General features: G+C 43.8%; 1 protein-coding gene across 4 annotated transcripts in view; it reads right to left on the bottom strand.

Moving 5' to 3' along the window:
- The window catches only part of DMXL1 (Dmx like 1), a 328,770-nt gene that overhangs the window by 3,930 nt on the left and 298,084 nt on the right, over positions 1-26,756 (bottom strand). For all 4 annotated transcript variants that reach the window (XM_082251711.1, XM_082251708.1, XM_082251710.1 and 1 more), the window contains 8 exons: positions 21,605-21,726; positions 20,451-20,592; positions 19,322-19,382; positions 17,984-18,111; positions 10,575-10,667; positions 10,396-10,487; positions 8,101-8,153; positions 6,694-6,911 (listed from right to left, as the gene is read on the bottom strand). In XM_082251711.1, the coding sequence (XP_082107837.1) occupies positions 6,694-6,911; positions 8,101-8,153; positions 10,396-10,487; positions 10,575-10,667; positions 17,984-18,111; positions 19,322-19,382; positions 20,451-20,592; positions 21,605-21,726 (909 nt within the window). The remainder of the gene's footprint in view (positions 1-6,693; positions 6,912-8,100; positions 8,154-10,395; positions 10,488-10,574; positions 10,668-17,983; positions 18,112-19,321; positions 19,383-20,450; positions 20,593-21,604; positions 21,727-26,756) is intronic.

Below are 26,756 nucleotides of genomic sequence, written 5' to 3'. Positions count from 1 at the left end.
AGCCACCAAAAAGGCAACCTTCTGAGACAAAAGAAAGCAGAGAAAACTCCCGAATGTTCTCAAAAGGAGGCTTTTGAACAGATATAACCAGATTCAGATCCCACGGAGGTAGCGGGGACCGTCTCAGAGCAGCCATATGGCAGACTCCCTGAATGAAGGTATGAATCAAGGCTTGCGTAGCTAACGGGCGTTGAAAATATATCGCTAAGTCCGACACTTGGCTATTGATAGTGCCCAAAGCCAACTGCTGTTCAACCCCTTTCTGCAGAAAGGCCAAAACCCTCGCACCTGAAAATAAGCGAGGGTGCACCTTCAGCGATTCGCACCATGAAATGTACGATTTCCATGTCAGCAAAACCTCTATCTCTCAACACCTGGCTTTCAACAGCCAAGCCGTTAAAGCCAGCGACTGTAAAGCAGGATGGAAGATCAGACCCTGAGACAGCAGATCTTCCCTGAAAAGAAGTCTCCAAGGAGCATCGGCGACCAACCTTACTAGGTCGGCGTACCAAGACCGGCGAGGCCAGTCTGGAGCCACCAGAATGACCGGAATCCCTTCTACCTCTATTCTGCGTAGAAGCCTTGGCAGAAGTTTCAGCAGAGGGAACGCATAGATCAGCCGATACCGACCCCAAGGAGCCACCAGTGTGTCTGTGGCGTTGGCCAGAGGATCTCAAGATCTGGCTACGTACCTCTGCACCTTCTTGTTGAGAAGAGAAGACAACAGATCGACCTCGGGTGTCCCCGACCTGACACACAGGAGATGAAACACCTCCGGGTGTAGAGACAACTCCCCTTGATCCAACACTTGGCGACTCAGGTAATCCCCTTGCCAGTTCTCCACACCTGGGATGTGCACAGCAGAGAGGGATGGGACAAACTGTTCCACGCAGGCCAAAATTTTGGCCACCTCCCTGGCCACCAAGACACTCTCAGTGCCCCCTTGGTGATTGATGTAAGCCACAGCCGTGGCATTGTCTGATTAAATCCGAACCGGACAATCTTGCAGACGAGTTGTCCAGTGGCTCAGACAAAGCTTTATTGCTCTGAGCTCCAAAACATTTATCAGTAGTTTGGACTCTTCTACTGTCCAGGTTCCCTGGGCACAGAACCTCCCCAGCACCCCACCCCAGCCCGACAGGCTGGAGTCCGTGGTTACCATTGTCCAAAACAACCGGAGGAAGGACTTGCTCTGGCATAGTGCTGGAGGGTGAAGCCACCATGACAGCGCAGCTCTGGTGTTGCAGCTCAACCAAATCAAATTGTCTAAAGACTTTGGATCCTTGTTCCATTTGACCAGAATCTCTTGTTGCAAAGGTCTGGCAAGGAACTGAGCAAATGGAACCGCCTCAAAGGTTGATACCATCAGATCCATGGCCCCCATGCAAGTTCGCAGAGAGGACAGATTGTTTGCCAGCAAGACCGGATCGCCCCCTGCCACTTTTTCAGCTTGTCCGGGGGAAGAAAGACCTTCGGCAAGGCTGAATCCAGAGTCAGGCCCAGATAAGCCAGCCTCAAGGAAGGTATCAGGGCAGTTTTCTTGAAATTGATGCTCCACCTAGACATATGCCGGTTTTCGGTTATGTGATATACCGCGGTATCGCATATCCACGGTATTGATATTGCCAACTATTTTAAATACGGAGTGTCTGTGCTGTCTGCCGGGCTTTGTCATTCTCCCCGCTGTGTCATTCTCCCCGCTGTGTCAGGCTCCCTGCTGTGTCGCCGTGTCATGCCGTATGTGTGTCTGTCCTGTCTGCCGGGCTGTCAGGCTCCCCTCTGCATAATAACCCTGCTGTGTCGCCGTGTCGCGCGGCTCTGCTCTCCTACTAGAACAGAGCCGCTACTTCCTGTATATTTCCGGGCGGCTCACAGGCGGAGTGATATCAGATGCACTCCGCCTGTGATTGTGAATGGAGGGAGCCGTACACAGGAAGCATGCGGCTGTGCTCTACACTGCAGCCACATTCTTCCCGGGCTCAGCCAGACACAGTGCCCCTGCCTAGTGAGTGACTCGTGCGTGACGATTATATAATTACTGCAAGTACCTATCTACCCCCAATATATACTGTCACTGTGTAGATATATATATATATATATATATATAAAATATTATATATTATATATATATATATATAATATATATTATATATATATATATATATATATATATATATATATATATATATATATATATAATATATTATACATATATATATATATATACTGACTGACTATATAATAATGTGCATAAGTAAACCAAAGTCCCTAAATTCAGCAATGAAATTCAAGTGAGGTAGAAATTTAATAATTTAAATTTAATATTTGATTACCGTGATAATACCGTATACCGTGGCAAAACCTTAATCAATTAATCGCAGCATGAAAATCTGATATCGTCACAAGCTTAGTAGACATATGCCGGTTTTCGGTAATTCGATATATCGCGGTATTGCATACCCAAGGTATTGTTATTGTGGCATTTTTAAAATACCGAGTTTCTCTGCTCCTGGGTCTGACTTGTGAATTGATACATTTCAGAGAGCTGGATGACTCATTCACTCACACAGCAGTTCTCTCACTCAATAGAAAACAGCTCTGGTAATATGATCCTAGAGTGAGAGACTTCGCTCCTCCCTGTAACCAATCAGACGGCTCCCACTCAGCACACACCCACCTGCTTTTTCCAGGGCTCAGACACAAACACTGCTAATACAAGCAAGTTTCTGCAGATAGAATATAGATAGATAGATAGAGATATACATACATACATACATGGGCATAGCAGCATATATATATATATATATATATATATATATATATATATATATATATATATATATATTACACACACACGCGCGCATAGCAGCCCACATTACATTATTATATAGCCATCAAGCAGTGTCTGGCCTACCTGGTGATGACTGGTCCTGATCCGATGGCCTGGTCTTTAAAGGGGCAAATCCTTGCCGTCCAGAAGTGGTTAAACCTGCAGGAGGACCGGTGTTTTTATCTATTAATGACTTTACTATTGCTTTAGGCCTGGTTCACATGTATGCGGGTTGGGGCACCACATTTGCACAGGCATAGCAGCCCATTGATTTGAATGGGCTTGAGCTGCTATGCCTGTGTTTTCGGCTGAAAAAAGGTGCATGCAGAATTTAAAAAAATGCAGTGGCCATGAAATCCATCCTTCTTTTGCACCATGCGACTTACCTGCAGTTGCTGCACACGCAAACTGTGTTTTTAAATGCCGTGCCCACGTATACAAAAAACGCAGAAAGCTTGCCAGGGCAGGAACTGCAGGTAAGTCGCATGGTGCAAAAGCAGGATGGATTTCAAGGCCACTGAATTTAAAAAAAATGCTGCATGCACCTTTTTTCTGCGGAAAATGAGGGCATAGCAGCCCGTTCAAATCAATGGGCTGCTATGCCTGTGCAAATGTGGGCCGCCAACCCGCATACATGTGAACCAGGCCTAAAGCAATAGTAAAGTAATTTATAAATAACACCTCCTTCAGGTTTAACCACTTCTTGACCACAAGGATTTGCCCTCTTAATGACCAGGCCATCGGATCGGAGCCGAGCGCCAGGACCAGTTAGGCCAGACACTGCTTGATGACCTATTTTAGGCCTGGTTCACAGAGTCTGTACTGACTGACTATATAATAATGTGCATAAGTGAACCAAAGCCCCTAAATTCAGCAATGAAATTCAAGTGAGGTAGAAATTTAATAATTTAAATTTAATAATTGAATACTGTGATAATACCGTATACCGTGGCAAAACCTTAATCAATTAATCGCAGCATGAAAATCTGATACCGTCACAAGCCTACATAAAATATGGTAATAATAATAATAATCAGGTAACAATTTATCACATATAATACATGCATATCAACGCATGGTACATAGCATACCATGATTGCACATTTTTTGTCAATGTTGACTTAGGTGTCTCTCTGGATAAGTAACTTCTCCCCATTTTTATCATTGGTTGATTTTTTACACCAGTGAATTATGTTTTTTTCATCCTTCTCTTTAGTAGTCTTCCTTGCTTTTACTTTGGAGTCACTGTCACATTCATTTTACTTTGATCACCGTCTCTAATTGAATATATAGGTCACCACACTTTTACACACCTTTTTACCCTTCCAAACTTCCTTTTTGATATATTACTCATACTCTTTATTTCACTATTAGGGACCACCATAACTCTCTATTGTCCACCATGTGTCACCAGTATCAAGTGAATTCCATGAACCCCATTACCACAGCTCCCGGAAAAGAGAATCTCCATGCACCATTTATTCCCCCATGTCTTTATATATTTTACATTGACAACCTTGGTAGTTCTGTAAGTATTATTGGGGGTAGCCCTCTGTTCCTTTTTCCCCCATTTTGTTTTCCCCTTCTTTCTTGTCCGGCCGACTGACATAGTAACCCAATTTATTTGTATCTTTTTATAGATATGTACATTTGTACGCATCGCATCTGCTCCTGATGAGTGAACATATTCATGAAACGCGTAGAGCTATTTTAGTTTCCACGATTTTCCATCATACGTTTATTATACTATACCTCTATGAAATTTAATAGTTTTTAAGTATTTATTTTTTATTTTGTTACTTATCCAGAGAGACACCTAGTTCAACATTAACAAAAAATGTGCAATCATGTTATGCTTTGTACCATGCGTTGATATTCATGTATTATATGTGATAAATTGTTACCTGATTATTATTATTATTACCATATTGTATGTCATGTTTTTTCATGAATTAAATGCAATATTTTATATGTATGTTTGTGCTATGACTTTACACATGGACACATTAATCATACATGTGATATTACCCATTTATCCAACTTCCCTGGATTGCACCCAAGGTTTCATTCAAAGTCCCAATTCCCCCTTGTTTTTATTCAATTGATAGGGATGGAGGTATATGACCCAACCATGTCATGTCCTCATGTAAAGTCCCAACATTTTTTTTTCCCCCTCTTTTTTAGGAATGTGAAGGTAGGCGTCCTTGATGTAGATAGAAGGGAGAAAATCCCCCTGATGTAGGGACGCCACTAACATGGGAATGGACTCCATTTGGAACTTCTGTACCTGTACAAAGCAGTTCAGCGCCTTAAGGTCCAGAATTGGACATACCTTGCCTTCCTTCTAGGGAACTGTGAACAGGTTTGAGTAAAACCCCTAAAAACGTTTTAGGGGTTTAAAAAAAAAAACAAGTTGAAATCGGGACAATTACTCCTTGAAGTTACAAGTCTTGCACCACCCTAAAGAGACCCCGTAAGTGATCTGGGGACAAGCGCAGGTTGGAAGGAAAGAACCTTTCCGGAGGATAAGATCAAAACTTGATCTTGTAGCTGGATTGAATGACTTTGTAGACCCCCTTGTCTTTTACCATGGAGGTCCACGGATCCAGAAACCAGCGAAGACATCCCCCCACCCTAGATACAGGTGAGGGTGCCCCTTCAAGCAAAGGAAGCCTTGTCTGCAGGTCTGGAAAAGCCCATTCGTGACTTACCAGACCAGGTCCTCCTGAAACCTCTGGTGGAGGCCCTGAAGTGCTTACATTCCTTGACTCGAGACCATGAGAGATGAAAAGGCCTATTATGAGCCGAGAAGAACGCCCCCCCCCCCCCCCCTGTCTACGACTGGGCTTCTTGCCCTTGGAAGCCTGCAGAAGAGGAGTACTCTTCCCCCCTGTGAGGACCTTGATGATGTCATCCAAGGAAGCTCCAAACAGGCAATCCCCCACAAATGGGAAATCAGCTAAGGCCTTCTTAGAAGTCTGATCCGCAGACCAGCACTTCAGCCAGATAATATGCAGAAATCAAGGGAGCCGTATCCAAAGAGGCATCACAGACAAACTGTAGCCCCTGGGCCAATTGATCCGCCAGCCCTGCAAAGGCAGGGGGAAGCTGTCGGCCAAGGGACCACTGTGACTCGGAACAGCACCCGGTCGTATGTGACCCTGCGAGACGTTGAACTCATGGGCCAGCATCTGTCCGCGAGGCTATGCTGCGGCCATCCTAGCGCACAGCTGCGGTCTGCACATGCTCGCTGGCTGGGCTGGGGGGACCACTGGATCTAGACTGCCCAGCTCGGCAGTTGATTGTAGACCTCCCAAGAGAAAAAGCAAAAAAGATGCAAGAAAGGAGAAAATAAATTGCTAGGACCAAGAGATCACAGCAGGAAGCCTAGGTCTTAACTCCAGACTAGACAGATTAAAACTGAATACCTAGAGCAGAGAAGGGGGTCATATACCAGCTGAGGACAGCCCATGAGCGTAGCCAAGTGTTTTTTGTTCTGCCTAGTCCTACTCCTGGAAGAGGCAATATAACCCAGTGGTTACGATTTATGGAGCGCTGCGTCTGTCGATGAACAAACGTGAAAACCCTCTGGACATGACGGGGCTTACATAAGAAAGGTCAGCCAGACTCTTCTTTATGTCCATAGCAACAAATAGGCATCAAAGTGTAATTTTTGCAGTGCAAGGTAAAAAAAAAAAAAAAATTGGAATGATTGCTATGGACAAGGAAAAAATGTATTTGTATATGTTATGGACAAATTACATTTTGATGCTTTTAGCCTCCACAGAAAAATGCCTTGTGCTTCTTTAAGTTCAAGAAAGATTTTGGAGGATATTAAAAACCTTAAAGAAACAGACACTTACCTTAATGTTTCCTTCCGCTGATCCTGTAATGAAATATTCCTCTGTTGTGTCTACAGCAATGGCCTTCACAGCAGAATCATGGCTCTGGAAAACATGCCTCTGTTGTCTCTGACGCAAGTCAAACAAACATGTGAATCCTTTCCTGCCTCCAGATATTAGCAGCTGATTTTTTGGAGCATAGGCAACCACAGTTGCTCCACTGTCATGGCAAGTAAAGGCTGCAAATCAAGATAAAGAGAAACTTTTATTTCCACTGAGAAGTACCCACAGAAATGGGGATGCTCCCCACTATCCACTCAAAACACCAGTTTAACAGTACCTATACTGCTGAAACTAAATATGGGGAAATATAATTTCATACTAATGGCTGTGTGCTGTCTACGTACAATTTATTTTCTCATAAAAATTAATTATATTATAATGTATGACAATTTTCACACCCTGCAGGATTGGACTGATACAGGGTTCTCATCCCACATCATGGTCTACTAGCTGTAGCTCAATAGCACAACTAAACTCAACAATCATTTAGGCTAACTCCTTATATAAACAATATTTTAGTTTTGCTGGGTTACTTCCAAATTGAATCACATACTGGCTTCTTTTATCCGTCAAGGACTCCAGTGACAAAATCCCTACAAGAATTCTCAGCGCTACCCAACTTCTACGGTTATCACAAAGCCCGCTAATGGTGTCACGCCCCTTTGTGGATATATGGAGCGTCCCAACTACAAAAATGGGATATCCTCAGTAAGTCTTTGGGGAAGGGAAGCAGAGGTCCAAATCTCTGCAAGAAACATCCTGCACAAAGCCAAATCATCAGCCTTAGACAAACAAAATCTAAATATAAGCCTGCAAAATTACAAATAAAGACTCAATATTTAAAATTTCCTGCAATTCAAATTAAAAATTTTTGGCTGGTTTTCTTTGAGTGTAATGCTTTGCACAAACTAGGTTATAGGCAATTCAGGCTGCCCAACTTTGAAGAGGAGTGTAGATTTAAGATGCATATGTATGCAGGTGATGTACCTGACTAACTATTGCCATCAGGCCAGCATTCTCTATGCAAAAATCTGGGGTAAAAGTTTTAAAATCAGGGAACATGAGCCAAAAAATGATGATTATTTATGTTTTTAAGTCAGGTCTAGGGATGAATCCTAGGGATAATCTACAACATAATGGAATCAGAACAGCCATTTAAAATTCATTATAACAAATAAGATTAATCCAAAATGATCTGGTGTCAGTCATCATATTCCTCAGAAAAGAAGAAAAGTTATTCTATTTCGTATCCTGACTGTATCTTAAAACGCGAAAAGACAAGCTACGCATAAAGTTTTATTCTTGAAATCAGACCCCCAGATATATGTATTAATAAATGTGAACAGAAATAGTAAACTAACTTACCATGAACTAAACTGTTGGCAGGCGCTACCAATGTATCCCACATAGAGACATTTCTATAAGGGTGAATCAAAGAAAAACACCATTACATTTTATGATAATTTTTACAAATAAAAAAACTGTAAAGTTTACAATTTATTAATATAGAAAAAATAATTTGCTCTCAAGAGATTTTCTTTCCTGCAACCCATGGCCTGCCTTACTATGCATCTGTCAGGGTCTTAACTGTAGAGTTACATTAACTATTTCCGAACAACCCACGGTGTATTTAGGTTTTTACTTTGAGGTTAAATACCGGAGTTATGGCAGCAGATAGTTGCCATAACCCTGGTATTTTCTTACACGGCCGGCGGTCCACTTTCACATAAAAGTGGACCCAGTGCTGGATTCACCACGGGATCACTTTTATGGGCGGCAGGAGAGGTGCCCACCCCCCTCCCGCTGCTTCCCAGTTGTTTTCCCCCCCTTACCAAAGCAGTCGGTAGCGGGGAAAACTATCCTTTCCCATGTGTTGCTGGGCAAGAAGTCGAGTGAAGTCAAGATGGGCCCCACTCGACTCTATGCCTTTGGGGGGACCAAAACTACTTCAAACGTTACTTTCACCCAAAGACCTTAAAGGACCAAGTTTTATTTTTTGAATAAGAAAAAAAAAAAAAATTTTTTTTTAATTGCTTTTAAGTGTAAATGTGAGATCTGAGGTCTTTTTGACCCAAGCTCTCAAATTAAAGAGGACTTGTCATGCTTTTTTCTATTACAAGGGATGTTTACATTCCTTGTAATAGGAATAAAAGTGATAAAAAAAAAAAAATTAAGGGACAGTGTAAAACTAAAAAATAAAAAGTAAAATATAGAAGAAAATTTTTTTTAGAGTGCCCTGTCCCTTCTAGCTCACGCACAGAAACGAAAGACTACGCAAGTCACGTCCACTTATGTAAACAGTGTTCAAACCACACATGTGAGGTATCGCAGCAACCGTTGTAGTTAGAGCAATAATTCTAGCATAAGTCCTCCTATGTAACTCTAAACAGGTAACCTGTAAAAAAATGTTAAAGCGTTTGTCACCATTCCATGAGTGTGCACAATTTTAAAGCATGACATGTTCGGTATCATATCTTTTACATTATACAAAAAAAAAAATATATTTTTTTTTTCAAAAAAGTGTATTTAAAAAAAAAAAAAAAAAAAAAAACTGAGTTTGTCACACCATATTTGCGCAGCGGTCTTACAAAGTATTGCAAAGTTCTCCATTTTAGTCTCTGCTAAAAAAAAATATATATATATATATATATACTGTTTAGGGGTTCTAAGTAGTTTTCTATAAAAATATACGGATTTGAACTTGTAAACAACAAATGTCAGAAATATGCCTGGTCCTTAAGTGGGTAAAGTAGGCACAGGATGGCAGTGTGACTTAAGAGACAGTGGCAAAATAGAAGGTGGAACAAATAGCACCTGGAGGAGAGGAGAAATAAGACATACAGTGAATGCTAAGCTGTGGGGGTTTAATGGGGTCAGAGTCATCCTCCAATAGAGAAATGTCTGGGATTCAGGAGGTTCAGAAAGAAGTAGGCAGGGTTAGACATTATAATATTAGCCTGCACCTAAATCTCACCCTCCCGATACAAGTAGACGGATATGCCCAATTCTCATGTTATGTGCACAAAAACCATGCAATGCAGCTCTTGTAATATCAATCAGCAATGACCCCACATAATGAGTAAAGAAGATGACAAGACAAGTAAAATATCACTTATGAGCAGAATTTTAGCTGAAATATAATAATTATCCTCCCACAATATGTACACTGCAATTTTATTAAAGACCTTTTAGGTATAGGTTGTGGATCTGCAAAATCATGGTTGTAGAGTATCAGAATAGGTTTGTGACAGATTGCAAGCATTTACTTCACACTGTGGGGACAATGAAACAATGGGTAAAAGATTACTCAGCCAACAATCCTTTTTTTTAAATGTTTTGCTCTGTTGACTCATATATATATATATATAGGCATAACAAAATGTGAAGTTCAACAGAACCAACCATTGGCCGAGTCACCATTTATCCTCTGTCTTGCAAAGTACTGCATTATAAAATAATTTTCAGTTTTGCAAGTGCAGGGAGTAAAGGTTCATGCTTTCTATATGAAATTGGACATGGTTATTGATTGGCAGTACTGGGGTTTACGAGAGAAAGGATCGGTGTAGTGTAGCACAGGTTATCCTGAAACTGATTTTCATGAAGATATTTATGGTGTCCTGTAATCAAGCCAACATTGCTTAATTTTACATATTAAATTACCTGTTATCACTTGACTGCCCAGCTGTAGCTATCAGGGAAGAGGAACTTATAAACACAAAGTCATTGGTGGTTTTGTTATGGCACTGCCAGGTCTGTAAAGCAGAGGGAAATGCATTGAAAGAATCATATATTGAGATTTACACATGGCAAATAGCAACAGAATATAACAAAAACCTTACCAAATAAGGCTTAGCCTGGCTCCCACTAGCAGCACTATATTTCCAGTTGGTCTGATACAGACTGATAAACCCATCAGCATCAACAACTCCAAACTATAAAACACAGGGCAAAAAAAAAATAACCACTCAGTTACTTTCTCCCATTGCTAAATATAGTTTTATTCACACACTGAATGTGTACACATAACATACAAAGAATAAAGTAATTTTACCATTAAGTAGAAACGCTTAAAAGGGGTTGTAAAGCCAGAAGCTTTTTTTATCTTAATGCATTCTATGCATTAAGTTAAAAAGCCTTCTGTGTGCAGCAGCCCCCCTAATACCTACCTGAGCCCCATCTCTATCCATCAATGTCTACAAGTGAATCAGCCGTTCGGTACTCTCTCTCATGATTGGCTAAGTCACTGCAGCAACGCCATTGGCTCCCGCTGCTGTCAATCAAACTCGGGATACACGGAGCTACAACTCCACTCCGGTGCCCCCATAGCAAATTGCTTGCTGTGGGGGCACTTAACAGGAGGGAGGGTCAGGAGCTCCAGCCAGGGACCCGAGAAGAGGAGGATCTGGGCTGCCCTGTGCAAAATCACTGCAAAGTGGCGGTAAGTATAGCAATATTGTTATTTTAATAGAAAAAAAAAATGAGACTTTACAAATAATTTAAAGTATTATTAAAGCCTTTTAATTATTACAATTACATCTGCAAAGGCCAGATGAGCTTAACACAGTAAATGTTTGTTTTAAAAAAAGTCCAGCACACTGAAGACATGGTCTGTTTGAAATCCCCAGCTTCCAGCTGGTTTTATGTCGCATACTTAAACTTCTAGTCAGGAGTGTGCACTCATAACTTCAGTTAAACAGATCCCCAGATCCCCCTCCTTGGAACTACACGTCCCATAACTGCAAGAGACACTGTGTATGCATTTTATCTAGTCCCTTCTGGATGCCTTGTGCATATTACCACAGATGGGGTCTTTTTTTTTTTTTTTTACAAACAAGGAGTGCTTTATTGAAAAAAAATAAGACAAGTAAATGTCAAACAACAAATCACAACACTGTGGGAGTTAAAGAAAACATATGCATACAGTGAGGTAAACTTGGTATACAACAATCAACATAGTATAGCAAGAACAGAAATTCAACGTCCCCAAAAGGAAAACACTACCAGTGTCAAGTAACAGTAGGAAAACTAGGAGCAGCTGAAGTCCAGAGGAGGGCAGGGGGGGAAGAGAGAGAAAAGGGAGGAAGAAAAACGGGGCAGTGGGGAGGAAAGATGTAGGGGAAGGGGGGGGGGGCAGAGAGGGAATAAAAGAAAGAAAAAGGGGTTGGGGGGACAGATAGGGTCCTAATATCATAGCTGGAGCTCACACAAAAGAGGAACCTACAGGGCAATGGACCTACCTGAGAACAGAAAACCTGACAGAGTAAGTGCTGAGGTAATCGGTTGTAATTTCTATTTAAAACTTGGGTTTAATTCCACCTTTAACTAGCAAATTAGCATTAGGATGTAACTTCAACAGTAAGGGACTTTTATTACAGTAAACAGACTGACAAATGCTTTTACATTTCTTTGGAGGGTGGCCCTATTAGTACCTAACAAGACCAATCAATATTTAACAGATATGTGCAGGCAAGGCTGCTGCCAAATGACAATATCATGCTGGCAATCACAAACAGTAATTTAAAGTGTAATAAAAAGCTTGCATTAAAATACTCCTCTGCAATCATTAAGGAAATTAAGTAGTTCCTTAAATGCAAACGATCTGGGATCACCATGTTTGCATATTTTTTTGCTTGTATTCCCTTGCTGTCACGTGCCCAGGATGCCCCTACATAATGTATGGGCAGCAGGTGGGCGTGTCTATTTGAGCCCAGGGATGTCACTTTTGGAAATGATGTACTTGCCCCTGTAGCTGGGGGATGGGAGGAACTGCATCACATTTCAGTCAGACCTCTCCCATGAATGAGAATATTTGTGCATCTTCATTCATGAGCAAACATGTGATGTGATGGATGGAGCTAAGAAGAATGAGGGAGGGGTTGGGTGGGGCCAAGCAGGATGGGGCTGTGCTGCTTGCACAGACATTGACAACAGTACCAGGAAGTGCCTGTGAGCAGCCACATTCGGTGAACAGGAACACCAATGTCAGCGAGAGCCCTTTCACACTGAGGCGCTTCTAAACTGCCCATAAAATGCTGAGCACTTTTGCTCTGCTTTTGAGACATTTGCTGTGACCCAGGGAGGTCCACGGCCCCCGGAACCAGCAAAGACATCCCCCCACCCCAGACATGGATAGGGTTAAATCGTCATGCCAAACAGGTATTGTCAGCAGGTCTGGAGAAGCTTGCTCTCCGATTGCCAGACCAAGGCCAATAGAAACCTCTCGAAGAGGCCTTGGAGGGCTTGGAACCTCCTTACGAACCCTGAGGGACGAAAAAAAACTTCTCGTGGGCTGAAATCATCCAGGGTAGCCCCAAACAGGCACTCACCCTGAAAAGGCAATTCAGTCATATCCTTCTTGAAGGTGTGATCCGCAGATCAACACTTCAGCCACAAAATATGCCTAAGCACCACTGCCGAGACAGATAGCTTAGAGACTCACAGGAACCGGCTCCAAAGATGCATCGCAGACAAACTGCAAACCCCTGGAACAACTGGTTTGCCAGTTTGCCATAGGCGGGGGAAACTCGGTCGCCCCCCCAAGGTCAGATGAAAAAGTGTCACCCACCCTGTCTGTGTCTGAGACACCTGAACAGAGGCAAAAACATGCCCCAATAAGGCACCAGCCATAGTAACCATGTAACGGCATTAGAGATTCTGCCACCTGTCAGCTGGAGTCATAAAAGCCAGGGGGTCTACCACCAGAAACATGGTTGCCTTAGTAAACATGGAAAATGGGGGCACCCATTGCCGGTGGGAGCGTCCACTGCGTCAGAATCGACTCCTCAAGAAATACCAGACAGCAAAGTGTCTTGGGACCATCAAGGGTCATATTAGAAGCACCCAGCACTTATAGACACAATTGTCAAAATAAGCTGGATAAGAGAAAACCATAACCGCACGGGACAGTTTATGGGAGCAAATATGGCCGTAGCAGCCTCGGCTGCATCCTCCAACATAAATGACTCCTGCACTGATGCAATCAATGCATCTACCAGCGCTTCTTTTGTGTGGCACAGCAGCCATGGAGGAAGCATCCTCCCTGTCTGACTGTTAAGGGAAACGTGGACTCAGACCCTGCAGGGTGGTCCCATCGGCAGCGACTGAACCAGATGCAGGATCTAATGAGACAGAATAGGGCGGGGCGGCGTAATCTCTAAGCCAACCGCTATCCTTACCCTGCACAGTGGGCACCAAATGAGGCCCGCAAAAATGTGGGGGGCCAACCTTAAAAATCCTGCAAGGGGGTCCCCCCCAAAGAGGCCCGCATAGGAGGCAGCAAACATACCCCCCTAAGGGGGGCTGCCCGCCGCTAATGTGGGAAAACCCGCAGAAAGACTACCCCTACAGAGTCACTGGGGAAGGCGGATGCCCCCACAGCACCCTGGCAGCTAAACCTGCCTGGGACCCTGTTCTCCCCCCCCATAAGCCGCCCAACAAGAAGGGGGGCAGGCCTCTTAGGATGCAGCTTGAATTTTCGGCCAGGCAGCCTAACTTTTCGGCCACATGATCGCGATCCGCGGGGACCTGCGACCAGCCAGGGAGCAGAGGGGAGACGGATATTCAGGGGTACAATGGTGGCATTAGCTGCCACAACTGGGGCTGTCCCAGAGAAGATTCAGCCAGTAGGCCGCAAAGCCGCGGCCTAAATTTTTTAATTTTATGGCCTGCCCGACCGCATGGTACTCGGATCTGCGGATATCAAGCCACCTGCCCCCCCCAGGCCCACCAGCTGTCCCAAGGTGACCAAAAAAGGCCAGACACCCCATAGAAAGCCTACCAAGGACGTCAGGGGGACAGCGCGCCCGCAGGCACAAAGGCCAGGTGCACCCACAGCCTGGGCACTAGCCCCCCCCCCCCCCCCCACCATGAGCATGGGTACACAAGCCAGCTCAATGCCACCCAAGGAGTGGGGGGGAATGAACCCCCGGGGGGACCAACCAGCCCAGGGAGTACCTGCACCCCACCACCGAAACCAGGAAAGGAGAGGAGGGGACCCTTACTTACCAATCCAGAGAAGCGTGCGGGTAACACTTCCAATACTGAAACCTCCTCACTACCGAAGTGGGGGAGCTGTCGGCCAGAAAGAATGTTGAGACTAATGCCGAGGCCTGGTTGTATGCGAACATGTGAGGCGTTTAACCTCCGGGCCAGCCCCCGTCCAGTGGGGCTTTGTCGCGGCTGACCGAGCGTGGAGATACAGAATGGCCAGGCTGAAGGGACCACTGGAACTGCAATAGTCCAGCCCGTCGCTCAGTCCGGCAGTTGCTAGATCTCCACAGGAAAAAACCTGGATCCAAAAACAAACAGTCAAAAAATAGACAAAAAAAAAACCTGGACCTGGGGCCTAGGAGAGAGACTAGGTCCTACTCCCGAACTAGGCAAACAAAAACTGAGTATCTCTAAGCAGAGAGGAGGGTTATGCCAGCTGAGGACGGCCCACAAAGCGTAGCCAAGCTTGTCTGCCTAGTCCTATGCATAACCCTATGGTGAAGAATATGGAGCGGTGTGTCAATGAATGGAAGAGAAATGAGAACTTACAAATAGGCATTTTGGGTGCCTATTGAGGCCAGAATATCCCTCGGAGGGAGGGATGCAATGGCTGACCGGGCAGTTTGCATGTGGAGCTTTTAAACCCTTAGAAACAAGTTGAGAGTCTGCAGTCCCAGAATTTGCCAGACACCTCCATCCAGTTTGGGAACTTGAAAAAGGTTTGAGTAGAAACTAGGAGTTCTTCTTTAGGCACAGGGGTAATGACCCCTTACAACAAAAACTACCTAAAGTGTTTGTAACCCTAAAAACCTAAAAGTGAGCTCCTGTTCCCTTATAGCAGATTATACAGCACAGTGCTTGTGCTGTCTAACCTTCCCCTCTCTAAGCTGTAAAAAAACCTGGCTGATCCTGACAGCTTCTATGTCCCCTATGTGTGCTGACCACAATAATCATGGCTGCTGAACCCTGATTATTGTGGTCAGTTTACATGCCTCCACAATCTGCAGCTCTCCTCTGTACCCCCCCCACCCCTACCTCCCTGTCAGCTCAGTTTGTCTGTGTCTCTGCCCCCCTCTGCAACTATTAGTAGTTAAAAATTTTAGTTTAGTTAAAGTTTAATAATTGTCACTGGCACCCCACTATTTTATCAAGGCATAATGCACTCTAAGTGTTTTTTTTTATTTTTTAAAAACAAAGCCTCTCCTTTTTTTCCAGCTATATTCAGGCCAGTGACGTGACTCCTGGCTGCTTTGCTACTCGGGTTCAGGGCTAGAGCAGGAGAGTGCATTATGCCTGGATAAAATAGGGTCTGTCAGTGAACCTTTTGAAAGGTTTGAGGAAGTTTGAGAGCATAAAATGGGGAGAAGGCAGAAAACAAAACTCCAAGTTGTAAACCCTGGAAAAAACTCTGTGGAGACACAGGCATCAGATTTTTGGGACCAGAAGGTCGACAAATAACGAGGGGCAACCCCATCATTGGGAGGAGGAAGTATCTTTAAGTATCTTTATTTGAGCGAGAAAAGTACCCCCATTTAAGGTGCTGCCTACATTGAGGCAAGGTGGACCAACATTTAAGCCAAAGGATAATCCGCATATGGATGAAAAGGATATTCATCCTGGGATTTTGATGATGTCCGCCAAGCCGTTCACACAGTTGTTGAAAGCCAAAAGGCAAAAGTTCTAACTGATCGTGGACTGAGGTTTCTGTAAGGATGGAACTAGGATTTCAGGCCTAGAAAACAGGGCTCTGGCAAACTGCCATAGAAACAACCACAGGGTGCATTGTAGGTCCTGCCAAGATAAAAAACAAAAAAAAGAAAAGTTTTAGGGAAGGCCTCTAACGCTTGTCTACCTAGTTCTCCAAAGGGGTAGTAGGCGGCTTGTTGAAACAGGAAATTAAAAGATCTACCACAGAAACTACCCTGAGTAGATAAGTTACCACTCCCATTAGAGGTAAGAGCTAACTCTGAGCTAGCAAGTCCATTGGACTCTTTTTAATTGTGCTTGACAGCTGCCAGGCTTGTAAAATATTGTCCCCAGAGGGGTACCCACAATCTCCACTGCTGTGCAGAGGGTGGGAGTGCATTTGTGCCAAGTACTTGTAGGATGCTGTTAACATAGGATGCATGGTGAAAACCACTATACTGTGTCACCAAAAGAAAGCCAGTTGCCGGTTCTAAGTTGCTCCAAGAATGAGGAAGAGCTGGAAAGTGCAGTTGCAGTAACCTAAATCAAAGTGAGGCAGATGGCAAGAATTACAGTAAAATGGCCCAAGCTGACCTAAAAATAGTCAATCATTTAAACAAACTGGTGCTCTCAGCCAGAACCACCAGAAGAGTGGTTGCAGCCACCTGCCCACCCCTAAGGTGTCAGGGGAAGTTGGAGAGGCAAGGCATCGTATGTATGATTGTTTAAAGGGCATCCACCCTGTACTCACTGCTGAAGCTTCTCAAAACGATTAACAGAGGCATTACCCTATGCTTTATTTGCCCACCATGATAAACACATCCCATACAGAGGTTTTTGTAGGACAGGCTCAGCCACTGACAGACACAGTTCTTGACTTGTAAAGCACCCTGTGGCTAACTGCCACGTTGCACTACGTGGCAAGGCGAGTGCCTACAGAAGCATCCAGTGCATGTCAAAACATTACAGGTCAACCCCACTTCTTCTATCTGACAAAGTCTGGGTATTGTCCCTCAAGTCTCTGCAGGTGTATAACCATTTTAAATGCAACTAAATTTGTTTTTTCAATTGGTTTATACTGACCAGAACTACCATTTCATATAATTTCAGGAGCGTTAATAGAAAAACTTGATTAAACCGTAATTTCTTTAACACTGTGCAAATGTGTTTATGCTAAATTACTATCTAGTTAACCCAGGCAGTAAATATTTCAATTAAAGATAGTTGTTTTTAACTTTGTTTGACCTGTTACAGCACAAGGAAGTGTGTCCTCCCTGTGCAATGTGTATTCAGAGATAGAATCATAATCGGCAAATGGCCATTATGCTGGATCTTGTAGAAGTAGTAAAGTTTAACTTGCTTTGCTTCAAGTTGGCAGTATATTTACAGAACAGAGATGTTTTTATTTTGCCAGAAAACGTACTAGTATATGTCTGCAGTTCACTACATTTGAATGGTTCCTATGTTTAGGTCAACAGCTATAGCCCATTTAGGAAGAAGCAAGTTCAATAGCTTTCTGCCCATGGTCTCTGATATCTTTTGTTTTAACAGATACACAGTAGAGGGTACCTACCTTGTTCCCCTGATGGTTAAACTTTATCCGTGTTACCCTGGAATTCCCACCTGCCCGGACGCATGTTATCTGTTGAGCATGACCCCATTCAAACATTCTTACACTGCCATCTTGAGCACCAGTAAGATCTAATGAAAACAATATATTGCACACAATAAGGATCAAAAACATATATATTTACTAATGCGCACAGTATTCAGTTAGGGAAAATATGAAAATCAACATTGTTTAAAAAAGCCTGTCCATCAAAAAAGTGTGTGTGTGGGGGGCGTAGTCAGCCCCTTGCTTTGTATATGTTTTGGACACATTAATGACAAGATCTCCTTGCCTTTATTTACAACATTTTGAGGTTTTCTCTACACTTCGTTTTTTGTGGGGTTTTTCCCATTTTTTTTTTTTTTAACATTGTGGGGTTTAAAATAAAATTTAACAGGGAAATCTTCATAATGCCCAAAGCAGGGGAGGAGGCACAGGAACTCATATGCACATAGGTCCCTGATTCCCCAGAGAAATTTAAAATCTTTTTCAAGCAACCCTGTTGTGAAAAACAATCAAACCTCTGTTACCTGGAGTAGTCAACTGTAAATACTAATCTTTCTGTCTGTGCCTCGAAAGCCCACTGGAAAACGGACATTTCTGAGAGTGTCTATCTCCTAGGTGCCACGCAGTAGTTCCTCTCCCTGACCTCCACATCACTCCTGCATCCTACAGTGACAAAGGGGTCAGCACGAGAAATTTGGAAAAGCTGAGGAGGACCTAGAAGAGCAACACTTGAGAACTCAAAACAGAATTTATTCTTCTTTTACAGTACTATTGCTTTGCTGTTACAGGGTCTCTAACGCTACAGGATCTTCCAAAAAACTGAAATATTAACTTCTGGGTTGACTGATACTTCAAAAAAGGATCTTTCCAAAATTTTATTTTAATACCAGATAAATGATCTTAGAAATGTGTTTTAAGTAAACCTCATATTCATTTAAAAATGTTTAATAAATGTATATGATGACTCTATGATTTTCTATTAAACACCTATGATGAGCTCCATATTAGTTAAAGCAGGCATGGAAATACTATACTATGCAACTGCACCTTAATGGCCCTATCCGATCAGTCACTGAGCAAAGGTGACGGTTTATATATATGGATTTGTAGATTATATTTGTGGTTGCTATCTTTATATCAGACTAATGAAGTACCTTCCTGAAGGTAAGGATCAGCAACTACACAAAAAATGTGGAGTTTGCATCAAAAAAATTGTCATAAAGTTTACAATGACTCAAAAGATGAAAATATACTGGTTTCCTTTCTAATATTCTCACAAAGACACTATGAACTTACAGTAAGGCAGTGTTGGATGTGATGCCATTCTTCGAACATCTTTGATTGTTCTCTTTATCATCTATTGGGGGAAAAAAGATACTTTGTTGTTAATTATATATAAATGTACACATTTATGGTCATAAAAATCTTCCCCCCTTGCATAATTTTTAGATGAGTTTATGTGTAGGAGATATCTGTATGAACATCTGCCCACACTCTCAGCACAAACACATGTACCCATATATGAAACCACACAGAAAAAGACCCACTTTTGTGAGAAAGCATATGTGCCTACACTCTGGAGAAAGGGCTTAAGCATTCCGTGATTATAGAAATTCAAGCTCTAAGTTTGTGTTTTCATTTTCAGTGTTTCCTATTGGGCGTACGTAAAGTTCAAACTAATATCTTGAGATTATTTTCCATTACATGTCTTTGTCTAAATGGGATAGGGTAGATTTTGACCTTGAAATTGAATTGGTATTTGTTTGGTGTTCCTTGCAGAATACAAACATTAAAACAACTATAAATAATTTCTGACTGGTAAAGACATACACGGCTGCTGTGCTTTTACTGGTACAAAGGGCAATTGCGGAATAGCGCTGCTTTTAAATGTACCATTTTATGATTCTCACATTTTCAGCATGATTTCACAATAAATCTTTCTAGGGCAACAATGTAGAATTACAATATCAATATGCTTTTTCTTTTTTTTATTCTAACATGATTACTGCATGTATCCACCAAGAGCCGGTAATAATAATGTCTATGCAATATTACAAGAGACATTTCATAACGAGGTATTGAAAAAAAAAAAAAAACCCTGAACATAGTTACAATAACGGATTTCAAATCATTGTATGGGTTTAGACTGTACACTTATTTGTAATGTCATACCAACAGCAACACTGCATTTTATTTCAGCTAGTACAAGAAATTACAGGAAGCTTTAGATGAACCAATATATATTTCCTGTATGCAGTAAAAAAGGGATCATTAGTCAAACGGCTCACATAAACAATGCATTTATCATGCTGCCTTTTTTTTTTTTTTATGTACAAAACTGGACCCCCGGTACCCGACCCGGTTATATTTAAATATACCAATTTAATATTGTATGCACATGTAGTTAATTGATGCCGGTACTTACCACAGATGCACCCCTTCCAGTCTGGATTCCTCCTAACCAAGGCATGTTGATAGGGGTGCCTGGGTTACTGTGGGTGTAAGGAGTGGATGCCTGCACAGCTGAGAGATCATCACGTGTGTGTACAACCAAGAAGTCATCTGATCTGTAAAATCAGAACAGCACATAGCAAAGTACAATTAATGAAAATCAAGCAGACAGTCTTGTCATCAAGTATTCTTGAAGAGATGTATAATAGGTAGAAGAAGAAAGAGTCTGAGGAAGAAAACAAAGAAATATTACATGACCGAAACCTTCAATAGTTTTTATTTTATTCCAAATGTCTCTGAGACTGCCTTATTCATCAGAAGCTCAATCAGCTCACTTCAATTCATACTTTTTGCAGCAGTGAAATCAACTGCAGGGCTGTCCTGTAATATGAGAGTAGTGTCATGTGATGGCACTCTCTTACTGCATAACAAATTGAGCAGTATGATATGGTTATAACATCATAGATTTGTTAGTTTCCCTGCCATTCTGATGTTATAGTATGTGCAGAAAGACTGTTGAATGGTGAAATGTCTAATTTTACCCCTGCCTGAAATCAAACTTACTACACATATATAATTAGGACTACAGTTGTGTAAACCGTAGACTGGTGCATACAGTTTTGCAATAAAAGTAATTGTTACTCCTGCTTTATTACGTGTCAAGTACAAACACCATGCAAATTAATTATATGTACTTAAAGCGGTAATAAACCAACAGATTTAGGTCATAATGTACTAGTATGCACTGCATACCAGCACATTTTGACAGACTTACATGGACACTGAACCCTTCAGCCCTGGCACTTCCATCTTCCCCCAGTCTTCCTTCTGGGTTCGCGGACTCTGGCTGTATAAATGGCCAGGGCAGCGATGATGTCACTCCTACGCACACGGGAGCCCCAGCCCAGAGCTCTGAAGGTACAGCACGGGTATGCCGTCCCTTCAGAGCGCATGTGCTGTGATGTGACTGGCTACATGCTGTGTGAATATATACTGAACAGTGCAAGTTAAGGAGATATTCACATTACCTACCAGTAAGAATTATTATAGGTTAATATGGACTTAACTTCCACTTTAACAAATTGCAGCAATACAGAAGATCATTATTAAAACTGGAGATTCGTATACCCTTTATTTTCGATTTCAATGTCCTCATCAATCCAGGAGTAAATCTGGGTAGCCAGAATTGCAGACACATCAAGTTCCTGGATATCGTGGCTAGAAGCAATAGCAATGCAGTTTCTGTTGGCCTTGAAGTAAAGAAATTGCACACATTTTAAGATTAAAAAGTAAACTGCTCATTCCAAGAAACAAATGTATTATAGCACAGGAAACATGAGCACAGTAGAAATACACCTAAAAGACTAGGTATTGCCTAAAAATGGATGAATCACATTTACTTTTCATTGTTAAAGATTTTTACTTGTGTGCATAATCATAAATATTAGAGTTGAACTTTATGGAGAGTTCAGAAAGCACTATTGTATTCCCTTTAACATCAAAGTCTGTATGTAATTGCTATACAACTAAATCATATTTTTTCACAAAATAACAAGACTTACCGTAAAATCCTTTTCTCTTAAGCTCATTGACAGACGCAGTCCTCTTTGATCAATATCAGTAGGGTTATACGGCCCCTACAGGAGTAGGACACTAGGCAGGAAAAACGTTCTGGCCACACCTTAGGGGCAGTCCCAGAGGGCATATCCTCTCTCTCCCTGCTACAGGATGTCAGTTATGTAACAAAGCAGTGTCAGAGAATTCAACCCAACCCAACTCAAAAATAGAGGGGCGGGTACTGCGTCTGTCAATGAGCTTAAGAGAAAAGGATTTTACGGTAAGTCAAAAATCCAATTTTCTCTGTCGCTCATTAACAGACGCAGTCCTCTTTGATTAATATCAGTAGGGACGTCCCAAAGCAGTGCCACAAATGAGGGGTGGGATAACGGAAATCAAATCCAAACCAGAAGGCCCAACCGGAGCCAACCAGAAGTCTTAAAGGCTCATCGGACAAAAGGATGAGACTCAACTGAAAACCCAACAGAAAAAAACCCTCGAGGTAGACCAACGGTCCCCTCAGGGAAGGTAGCACAATATCCTCATTTAGATGAAAATCTGAAACCACCTTAGGAAGGAAGGATGGATTCGGATGAAGAACCACCTTATCCCTATGAACCACCAGATATGGGGAACGACAGAACAATGCGGCCAGTTCTGACACCCTGCGTGCAGAGGTGATAGCCACCAAAAAGGCCACCTTCTGGGATAAGGTAAGCAAGGGAATCTCCCTAATATTTTCAAAGGGAGGTTTCTGAAGAACCGACAACACCAAATTAAGATCCCAGGGCGGCAAGGGCGCGCGCACCGGCGGAGCCAGGTGCCGCACCCCCTGGATGAAATTCCGCACCAAGGACTGAGTAGCCAGAGGCTTCTGAAAGAAGATTGCTAACGCTGAAACCCGACCCTTGATAGTGCTCAAGGCCAGTTTCTGCTCAACCCCCTGTTGCAGAAAAGCCAATATCCGGGCCACCGAGTAAGAACGTGGAGGAAATCCAAGGGATTCACACCACGCGATATAAGACTTCCATGTGCGATGATAGATAGATTCTGGAAGTCCCTTTCCTCGCTTTAATTAGAGTAGGGATAACTGAAGCCGACAACCCCTTGTCCTTCAGCACCTGGGTCTCAACAGCCAGGCCGTCAAAGCCAGCGATCGTAAAGCAGGATGGAAGATCGGTCCCTGAGACAGCAGATCCTCCCTGAGGGGAAGTTGCCAAGGAGCGTCCGCGACCAGCCTGACCAAGTCGGCGTACCAGGCCCGACGAGGCCAGTCCGGAGCCACCAGGATAACTGGAATTCCCTTTACCTCTATCCTGCGAAGAAGTTTCGGCAGCAACTTGAGAGGAGGGAAGGCATACAGTAGCTGATACTGCCCCCACGGGGCGACCAGCGCGTCTGCGGCATCCGCTAGAGGATCGCGGGAGCGGGCTACAAACCTCTGCACCTTCCTGTTGAGCCGGGATGCCAACAGATCCACATCTGGGGTGCCCCAACGAAGGCACAATTGGTGAAATACCTCTGGATGAAGAGACCATTCCCCTTGATCCAGAATCTGACGGCTGAGAAAATCTGCCTGACAATTTTCCACCCCCGGAATGAATACCGCGGAGAGAGCTGGAACAAATCGTTCCGCCCAACGAAGGATGCCGGCCACTTCCACGGCCGCCAGGACACTCTTGGTGCCCCCCTGGTGATTGACGTAAGCCACGGCCGTGGCATTTTCCGACTGGATCCGCACCGGGCTGCCCCGGAGCTGCTCGGTCCAGTGAATCAGACAAAGTCTGATCGCTCTCAGTTCCAATACATTTATCTGTAACCTCGATTCTTCCAGGGACCAGAGCCCCTGAGCAGATCGTCTGCCGAGAACCCCACCCCACCCGGATAGACTGGCATCCGTGGTGACGACCGTCCAATAGATTGGAAGAAATGACTTCCCTTGACTGAGCATCGGTGACCGAAGCCACCAAACCAGAGATTCCCTGGTCCGTTCGCTCAGCCGGATCAGATTGTCCAGGGAATCGGGATTCCGGTTCCATTTGAGAAGAATCTCCTTTTGAAGAATCCGGGTATGAGACTGGGAAAACGGTACCGCCTCGAAGGAGGCCACCATCAGTCCCAGAACCCTCATGCAAGTCCGCAGGGAAGGCCAGTTGACGGTCATTAATAACTGAGTCGTCGACTGAATCTTCTGGAGTTTCTCCGCCGGGAGAAACACTTTTGCCAAGGATGTATCCAAAGTTAGGCCCAGATAGTTCAGTCTCCTGGTGGGGACCAGGGATGATTTCTGCCGGTTCACCAGCCACCCGAACTCTTCCAAAGAGATCATAGTGATCTCCAAGTTTAGCAACAGAGCCTGCGGAGACTCCGCACGGAGAAGAAGGTCGTCTAGGTAGCCTAGTACCGAAATGCCCCGCTGTCGCAACAGCGCCAAAACTGGGGCCAAGACCTTTGTGAAGACCCGGGGCGCAGAGGCGAGACCAAAGGGTAACGCTGCAAACTGATAATGGTTTTCTAATACGGCAAATCGAAGGAAACGCTGATGTCCTGCGTTAATGGGAATGTGAAGATAGGCATCCTTGATGTCTATGGACGCCAGAAAATCCCCCTGATGCAGGGAGGCCACCACTGTGCAAATGGACTCCATCTTGAATTTTTGCACCCGGACAAAATGATTGAGCGCTCTCAAGTCCAGAATTGGACGCACCTTGCCCTCTTTTCTGGGTATTGTGAATAGGTTCGAATAGAACCCCTGAAAACGTTCTGTCCAAGGAACGTGGACCACTACTCCTTGTTGCATCAAATCCGTCACTGCCCCCCGCAAAGCTTGTAAGCGATCCGGGGATAGTCAGACATTGGAAGGGCAGAACCGCACCGGTGGAAGTGATCGAAACTCTATCTTGTATCCCGACCGTATGACCTCTTGAACCCACTTGTCTGGAATCCTGGAAAGCCATGGGTCTGGAAACCGGTGAAGACGTCCCCCCACCCCAGATATGGGTGGGGGCGCACCTTCAGGCTGTAGTGGTCTTATCTTCAGGTCTGGCAGAGCCGGACCTTTGTTTACTCGACCAGCGCCCTTTGAAACCCCCTGGGGGGGCTTTGGAGGACTTCGCCTTATTGCCCGCCCCAGAGGAGCGAAAAAACCTTTTATGAGCGGAAAAGGAAGGTCCCCGTCTGCGACGAGGTCCTTTCCCCTTAGTAGCCTGTGGTAAAAAGGTGCTCTTGCCACCAGTGAGACCCTTGATGATCTCATCCAAGGTGGCACCAAACAGGCGATCCCCTTGAAAGGGGAGATTAGCCAAGGCTTTTTTGGAAGCTTAAAAGAAAGATATAACTGCGCTAAATACTAGATAACACAGCAGCAACTTAAATTGTGACAAGCAAAAATGGGTGTATGTAAGGGCTAAGTTGCGCTAATGAGTACTACATCCACAGATAAATGTAAGATGAAGCACACTAATGATGGTCCAACATTGGTGACAAGTCCGTATCCAAATGAAAGGCACAGTCCAAAACAAACGATTCCAGTGGCAGATGATTAAACCAACATTCAATTCTCCTTACCAGAATGCAGAATAGAGTTCGCCCAATACTCAAGTCAGATCTAAACGCTCAGCCTTCGGTCGGTGTGATCAATTAGTCCTCTCAACCACAAATAATGATCATATGCAAAGAAAAAATAGACAGTACATAGCGTAATACTGTTGAATGCTATTTCGTCACCAAGAGGAGTGCACACCGTCACCAGATGGCTAATAGTGGAAAGCACCAGTAACCTTAGGTCCCAAGTCCTCACCAGATGTTCAATAATTAAGGTGATGGTTAAAAATGAAAGTGACACACAGAGACCTCTCCCGATATCACTGCCTCTTACCAGATTAAAGATAAGTGAGGGCCACACAGTCTGAAAAGGAAGTGACACACAGAGACCTCTCCCGATAACACTGCCTCTTACCAGATTGTATATAAGTGAGAGCCACACAGTCTGTCGTCCCGTCTCCGGAGCCGATAGCTCTGATGGTCCCTCCAAATATCAAATTCTCCCAGAATGTGTTGGGTTAAGCCACTCTCCCCAGAAGCCAATCCTTAGAACAGGTGTCACCAGGAGAGATTCTAGGGCTGACTCGATCGTGTATCGTATGGTATAGAAAAAACAAAGCACTACATAGTGCATTACCACAGACACTTTAATAGTAAAAAAAGACAGCAACTTACAACATAAAGGATAATTCCAGCAAGGATATAGGCGAGCCGCCGGCCGGTCGGCTCCTCCGCCCGTCCTGATAGACACTCGTTCCCACAAGCAGGTGACGTCAGCACGCCGCGACCGACGCACGTTTCGTCAAATGTGACGTGTTTTGGAAGCTTGATCCGCCGACCAGCATTTTTACCACAGCATACGCCTAAGGACCACCGCCGAGATCGATACGCGCCCCATTAATGGAGCGGCGTCCAGGGCGGCGTCACAGACAAACTGTAGCCCTTGTACCATCTGCTCCAGCAAGTCCGATACTGCCGGGGGGAGACTTCTCCCCTCCAGATCCCGGCGTAACAACTTGGTCCACTCTGTCAATGTTTGTGAAACCAGAGCAATGGTAAACACTGGCCTAAAGGCTGACCCCATCAGGGAAAATATAGAGCGGGAAATAGATTCCGCCTTACGGTCCACCGGATCCCGAAAAGACTGAGCGTCCTCCAACGGGATAACAGTAGCTTTATT

The sequence above is a fragment of the Pelophylax lessonae genome (genome assembly GCF_965119305.1).
Source record: "Pelophylax lessonae genome assembly, chromosome: 1".
Lineage (NCBI taxonomy): Eukaryota > Metazoa > Chordata > Amphibia > Anura > Ranidae > Pelophylax > Pelophylax lessonae.
This window is presented reverse-complemented; position numbering and strand designations above follow the sequence as displayed.